The sequence below is a fragment of the Amblyomma mixtum genome, chromosome 3, assembly GCF_055824585.1.
Source record: "Amblyomma mixtum isolate Tamu chromosome 3, ASM5582458v1, whole genome shotgun sequence".
NCBI lineage: Eukaryota > Metazoa > Arthropoda > Arachnida > Ixodida > Ixodidae > Amblyomma > Amblyomma mixtum.
The window spans coordinates 162,900,691-162,908,351 of NC_143014.1; the positions used below are offsets into that span (position 1 = coordinate 162,900,691).

The window sequence follows — 7,661 nt, forward strand, 5'->3', positions numbered from 1 at the left end:
ACGAGTTGCCCTAAGGCTGGAAGCAGTATTTTAGCGCATGCACATTCGTATGTGTCGTGATTGGCTTCTCATGTCTTAAATGCCTATATCGAGCCCCGTAAGCAGCAACGAACTTCCCAAACGCACACCGTATTTCTTCGCTCGTGCGCTTTATAGAAGATGTGTGGACGTGTGTACGATGTAGGTGAAACGCCATTTATTCATCTTTAGACGGTTTTGTTTCGTTTCCACTAAAAAAATAAGCTATGCAAAACTCACCAGGTATGTTTGCTTTATGTAGTTGTTAATTATGCTTCCATGCATGAGCAAGTGCGCATGTAACACAACAGAGCTTCCCGGTAAACGTGCTGGACGAACGTTTAGTTTGTTTATTGGGGGTTATCGTCCCTAAGCAACTCAGGCTATGATAGACGCCGTAGTGAAGGGCTCCGGAAATTTCGACCACCTGGGTTTCTTTAACGTGCACTGACATCGCACAGTACACGGGCCTCTAGAATTTCGCCTCCATCGAAATTCGGCCGCCGCGGCCGGGATCGAACCCGCATCTTTCAGGCCAGCAGCCGAGCGCCGTAACCACTCAGCCACCGTGTCGGGTGCTAGAGGAACGGTTCCGTATATTATAGGAATGGAAATAACGCAAAGACGCAAGGACACAAGGCTTCCTACTAGATGGTTATCAAGCTGGTCCGCCGCTAGTGCACCGTAATACACGCGTCTTAAACTGGTAAAGTCTAATGAGCCCAGCTGTTGATATCCGATTCTGAGTGGTACGCCTTTGGCCCGTGATATATGCTTAAGACCAGCCGGCGCCCTTTACCTCGCTAGTTACACGGTTGAAATCAACTTCCGCTAAGGCGGGTGTCATCCCTAGGGCACACACTAGGGAATAAAACGAGCCAACTAGACGAGAGGGTGAGGCGGTGGACAATCACGAACAGGTCTTATGCACGGAGACATAATTGGAGTGTTGTCATCTTTACCGTAGACACTGAGATAGCAAAACCATCCGCATTTATACTGATTCAAGGCGACTTAAAAAATTGTAACAAAGCTCCTTGTAACTAAGTCGGGCTAATTACGGCGCTACTTGAGGAAGAGAGTGGTATGGACCGCTTCTGCTCAGTGCTGCTGAATAAATATCGTGCTCATGCAAAATGAAACTTCGGTTTTCCAAGGGATTCCGCCTCGCCTACCAAGGCATGCTAAAAGCGCGCAGAACACGAGTATGGTTTGCGGTGTCAATGGCCCAATTTACAGAACAATCGAGGTCATTGTGGTGCTGCCGGTTCTACCGAATGCGGTAAATGAAGAAAAATTAGATCCTCTACGCGATTGAAACTGTAATATGCAAAGGTTCTGCCACAAAACATGGTAATTTTGTGTGACTCCAAACTTTTACCAACTGTATTTTGTTTTACTATTTCACTTCTGAGCTTTTGTTTTCATCTTCGATAACGCTGTCCTGTTGCTTTTACCGTGTGCTGTTGGTATTAAGAACATAATTGTTCTTTGTCACTGAAACTTTTTCTGTAATCTTAACAGTGATGTGATTTCACACATGCTTCCGTTTTCGTTTGGTCTGACAGGGCGCTTGTGAACTCTAATTGCATTCACACGATTGCACAGAACCACACAGGACTTGTATAATCATGTGTAAAAGGCACTTCTTATTTTCATGTAATACTTGCGTTATTTAAAACTGCTCTATACCCAAGCTGTAAGGTTGCGGGCCCTTTCCAAGCTGCGTCTACAGTTTTTAACGTTATAGCGTTAAATGTCCCGTTACGCAGAAAATCTGCCCCACCGTGAATGACGATCGTTAAATTAATGACAGGGTTCTCGGGAAGATTAACCTGAGCCTCACAAGCCCCACCGGTGGCAGCACCTGCCATCGCAGGCCAGCGGTGCATCGCTTAATCGCTGCACCACTGCGTTAGGAGGGGTATGAGGACTCCCAGTGATCAGTGAATGCAAAGTAAAGAATGACCTTCTACATATATGGGAATTAACCCATTACGATACCGCGTCATACCCTTAAGCGTCTCCGCCAATTTGTTTTGCCCCCTCACCTTCCTTGAAAAGAATATAAAACTTGAATTAATGCTACCGTCAAATAACTCGTTTTCAATGCTTGTTACAACATGCTATAAGAGCGGTCGAAATCTTGCATAACTTCAAGTAAGCGAATGCTCCGACACCCATGACGACGGAATAGGCTTTCAGCGAGCTTATCTGCCCAGCTGGCTAATATAATGCGGCGGACTAACTCTAGCGGCACTGGAGTTTGTCGTAGCCACTACCCATCAACCCTCTCCAGGTCGACAACTGCAGAACGTCATGCACCCGCATATTATTCATCAGCTCGAGAAGAAGCCAGGCACAGATTATTAAAAGCCTGATAATGATTTCGAAGTGAGAAATAACTGCTGACTAATTTTTAGATGCGTTCAATGACGGTTTGCGCTGCAATCGTGACAATCGCAGGAGGAGGGTTATTTCGTGCTTCGTCGTCTCATAGCTTCCGCCTTTCAATTAAAAAAAATTCTAAAACTATGCCCCGGAAAAGTCACTTTACAAATAATAAAAATTTATAAATACAAAAATACTGTCTCCATGTGTGCATAATAGCAAAATTATCACATCTCTTAACAAGCTGAAATTTGCAGCGACAGTGCATTAAATTGCCATTATTTCTATACTAAAGGTAGCTCTTTTCTGCTTCTCCGGTATGTCCGCGGTAATATTACGGTATAGTTTGAGGACGAATTTTCATGTTTTCTCTTCGGGGATTCGAAATCGAAGTATTTCTAGGCTCTGAAACCAACCCTATGGAGTTGCACAACAGTCACACATTTGCTGTGCACTCAGGAACTTGGTGCAAACAGTATATGCACAATTAACATTTTTGGTCAGAATTTGGTACTTTGATTTTATTTCATTCTTTCTCTTTAATAATGACCCCGTATACCCCGCGGGCGAATGAGTTTACGAAGTGAAAGAATAATTAACGGGCCCACATGTAACACAGTTTGAAACTAAAAATTGGTTTGGAGGAGTGGAGACGAGCGCCGTAGTGAAGGGCTGCGGAATAATTTCGACCACCTTGGGATTTTTTGCGATCACTGACCGCACCTAATGCATGTGATCCAACCTGTTAAAGGGACTGACCACTGAATCATAAGCATTCAATTTTTTTTTTTTTTTTTGGGGGGGGGGGGGGGTGAGGGGCGAAGCGTAAAGCTTGTTAAGGTGCTCGATACCACAATGCTTTTGTTAGGAACGCTGTAGAAGATTTTTACTTGCAATTTTTGGATCAGCGCATGCGCCCGCTGTTATATATGTGTCCCGATGCTGGAAACCATGCCGGCGATTGCACGTCGGCAAAAGTGGTGTAGCAAAACCTGGTAATAATCTTACTCGCCAGACGCTAATTAGACATTTTTGCTATAAAGCAGCGTTCATTACCATTTCCAAACCCAAAGTGGCATACGTCTCGTCGACGAAAGATAAAGTGGACTGTAGATGCCGCTTCATCCAGGAATTTCAAAACACTTTGTGCCATCTAGTGGCAAAACATAAAGGCACACCGTCGGCGATGCGGAGGGAGCGTTGCTTTTCATCAAAGGGCGCGCTAGAGAGAACGTAAACGATAACAAAACACGAAGAGCACTCCTGAAAGAAAGCAGAAATACTGTGTATACTTAAAGCATGTAAAACTCTAGTTTGGGCGAGTTGGTTCATGATGAAATAAAAACTGGTATGGCGCAAGAAACGGGGACACAGAAGGCACACAAAACACAGGACTGACGCCAACTTTCAACTGGGGTTTATTGCACCAAGCCTGCCTTTTATACCACAACCAAGCCATATCAACGAAAGCGTAAACGTTGTACATATAAAGCGGCAATTCATGCGACCACTGGCAATAAAGTAACGCTGATCATAACAATCTAATCTAAACAGAGCTTGGGAGGCCAACTTATTTTCTGGCCAGCAGAAACACATCAACCAAGGCAAAAAAAAAAGAAAAGAAAAAAGAAACAAGGCACTGGGGCATGACAAATCCACACTAACGAATTATGAAACGCGTGATGAAGGCGAAACAGAGCAAAAAATCGAACGACTATGAGATAAAACCACGTGAAAAAAGATAACCAACAATAACCCGGCAAAAAAACATGACCAACATGACTTAAAGCATGGAGGAAAAATTCTTCCTCCATGACTTAAAGCAAAAGTGATATTTTATGTAGATGTGGTCACGTTGAATACACGACAGCGGCAGTGTTTCACCTCAACGTCACTTCGTCTGTCTGATGAATTTTCAATACCAATTTAAAATTATAAATCCTCTTTCCTTTGATACAGGAGTCCTCAATGATTACAATATAGGCACGATTTTTTCATTTCCACCATTATCTCATGACATATTTTAAAACGTGGCCAATCCCTTTGACAGTTTTTTGGTCATTGTAATTAGAAAGCTGTTAGGTGTTCAAGGACTAAAGACAACAAATTTTTACTTGCGTGTTTTGTTTTTCAAATGACGCGTTTGACATTAACATACATGGGTCACTGCGTACGATTCGCTCGAGACGACTAAATAATTTATAATTCGAGTTAACTTCACGCTGTTTTGGTTTCATCAATCACACGACGGCTGTGAAAAGTAGTTAACCTTTAAGCCACGTGAAGCACACCCCCAAAAAAACAGTAATATAACTGCTGACACATCGTTTGTTGTCTTTCCAGCTCTTGAATCAGGCTGGTTTCAGTGTTGTAGTGAATTAAAACCGCGTATCAGCGTTTATATTGTGGTTTTTTTTTGTGCTTCACGTTACCGAAAGGTCAACTACACATAACAGCAATCGTTCGGTTGATGAAAGCGAAACAACTGAAACAGCATGAGAGAAAAATTCAATTACAAATTATTTAGTGTATATACGTGAATACCACGCGATGATCCATGTATTCTAATGTCTAGCGCATCATTTGAAAGCAGAAAACACGCTACTAAAATTAGGAGTCTATATATATAGCCATTTCAGCGTGCTTACGTAACCAACAGTGTTCAAACAATATCATCTCGTAGGCGAGAGTTTTCTAACAAGCGAAGCGCAGAGCATCGAAATCAGTGCCGTGCAGATTAAGTAGTTCTCTATCGTACGCACTGCGTGGTTTCGAGGTCTGAAGCGAAAGACCGCGCGTCACACCGGCACCGAGAATCACCGAAGTGCCACAACGGAAGTGTCAGAGAGGAAGCCGGAAAACGCGAGCTCAGAACTTCATCCAGCGTATTGCCAGAACGACCGCTCGAGTTCGGGCCGTCGATTGCATGCCCAATGGAGAGCGAACAATGAGCGCAACTGTTGGCACTTTAATTAGAAGCTCCGACCGCAATCGGCATGTGCGACGTTATCGCGCCTGTCCTCGCTTCCTGGTCGCGGGGAGGCGGGGGAGTATACGGGCGCCGGTGTCGCCAAGGGGACCCCGGCTGCGCCGCGACCGCCAGCTTTTCGCACCGGCGGACGGGTTCGGCGGGTCGCCTCGATAGCGCCGATACGACACGAGTCGAGGTGGCCCCCTGGTCGAGGAAGCGACACTGCCGCCTCTCGGCTCGTGGGCGGCCGATCTAAATTGAGCGCCCCGGCAAGCCGCGTTCGGACGCACAGCGCGGGGCCTTTGGGTCGATTAATAAGGAAACAAGAGGGCCATACAGCGTTCGGCCGATACTAGCAGCGATAAGGGCGTGATCTGCATAACCATACACGCGGGAGGCCTGGCCTCGCGAACGCGTATGAATTGGAAATAAATAACCGAGAGTGCCCTATTTTGCGTCCTTTCTGGGTGGAACTGCGCATCGCAGTCGCCTTTACTGCGGCGTGGCATGTCAATGCGCGCTTTATATTTGCATATATATAGCCTCAAGCGAAACATAAGAGAACAAAACAGTGACATTAGTACGGTTCTCTTTGGCCGTTAGTATGCGGAAAATAAAAGTATTCCAAGTTTTCCGCTTCTTAAAGACCGCCGTCAGCCCAGGAAGCTGTTCCACTTGTCAGAGCGGAAGGTGCGAGGGTTTTAAAATGTACGACCGCGCAGTGACCAAGATAACACGACCCGTCACTGTATAGAAACGAGTCTCGGGCAAACAGTATATAAGGCTGCGGCTGATGGTCAGCAGGCCAGTGCGCCAGAAGCAACTCTGAAGCAACCATGAAGGCTGTGGTAAGAGGCTTTAGGAGCACTCTCATTGGGTCCATACAGAGTGGAAATGGGATTTTTAAGGCTGGAATTACGCAACCGATATTCATTTGACTCATTTTATGTCTCACATTTAATAAGCTACATTAATGGACTGCGCCATCGATTCTGCTACCTTCAAGACAGAATGAAATTAAGGGCTCCACTTAGGGGTGAAAGTAGGCGTAAAAGCGGCATTAGGTACGCAGGTGCGCCCGTGCATACCAAGTGCGACGGTGGACCTGACCTGAGCTCCACTTTGCTCACAGTAGAAACCAGTTTATGCTAAGGTACGAGCGTGTGCTTTAATATGTCCTAATGAAGATGAGCTGCAAAGCCTGGGAGAAACAGCAGTTTTCGTGCGCATATATGACTTTCATGCGAGGCTTTGAGCCGCAAACACTAAGTTGCCGCTGACTAACCTGCTATGCCGAATTATTCATGGTGCACACTAACTGATGCTATAATATTTTTTACCCATAATATAATTATTTTTTACCCTCCATGTTCCATTTCAGATCAACGCCGCTATCATTTTCGTCGTAATGGCAATAGCCACGGATAATGTTTTGGCTGGTTTCCTTGGAGGCGGATACGGAGGCGGATACGGGGGTGGATATGGGGGCGGCTTTGGTGGCGGCTACGGAGGTGGCTTCGGCGGTGGCTTCGGAAGTGGATTTGGAGGTGGCGTTGGTGGAGTCGGCGTGGGAAGTAGTGTCGTGCTTCTGAACGGCGGAGCAGGCGGGGGCGGAAAAGTGGTCGCCGGACCAGCCTTCCTCGTCAAGACTGTCCACCACGTGAACAAGATCCACAGCGGAGGCGCCCTCGTTGCCCACAGCGGCATCGGCGGCACTGGAGGCGGCTTCGGTGGAGGATTCGGGGGTGGATTTGGCAGTGGACTCGGAGGAGGCTTCGGTGGTCTCTATGGAGGCGGCTTCGGTGGCGGCTACGGAGGAGGCTATGGTGGAGGATACGGCTCCAAAGGCTGGTGGTAGAAGAGACTGACCTAGACCTTCCTTAAAAAAAAAAATGGTGAGTTTTTTAACCGAGGCAAATATTGCAGTAATATTGGGTATTCATTGTAGTGAACAATTCTGGAGCTTGTTTACCAAAAAATCTGTCCAAGAGATTCATTTATCTGGTTATAAACGACTCGGGCGAGATAAGGCACGAAAGGGGGACAAAGAGAAACCATGCATGCGCTGAATCGCTACTCTTTGTTGTAGTGCGGAAGACATAAGTTGTTAGAAGACCGGTGGAACAGAAACAAGTAAAAAGAAAGGAAGCTCTTTCCCTTTCCCCCAGAAAAAAAAGAAATAACAAAGAAAGACTTCCTTCGTTAGCAAATTATAAGCTGGTTGACTCACATATATGCCGGAGCGTTTGAATAGGTGAGAGACCTTTACCACTTTACGCGT

General features: G+C 45.9%; 1 protein-coding gene across 1 annotated transcript; it reads left to right on the forward strand.

Annotated features, from left to right (window-relative positions):
- Nucleotides 1-6,767: 6,767 nt before the first annotated feature.
- On the forward strand, nt 6,768-7,238 carry LOC149352568 (uncharacterized). Its single transcript, XM_089577208.1, has one exon. It carries the CDS (start codon nt 6,789-6,791, stop codon nt 7,236-7,238), a length of 450 nt encoding a protein of 149 aa, XP_089433334.1. The 5' UTR covers nt 6,768-6,788.
- The last annotated feature ends 423 nt before the right edge of the window (nt 7,239-7,661 follow it).

Bases quoted from the DNA above. Each gene is read 5' to 3' on its own strand.
- LOC149352568 (XM_089577208.1), top strand. From the start codon at position 6,789: ATGGCAATAGCCACGGATAATGTTTTGGCTGGTTTCCTTGGAGGCGGA.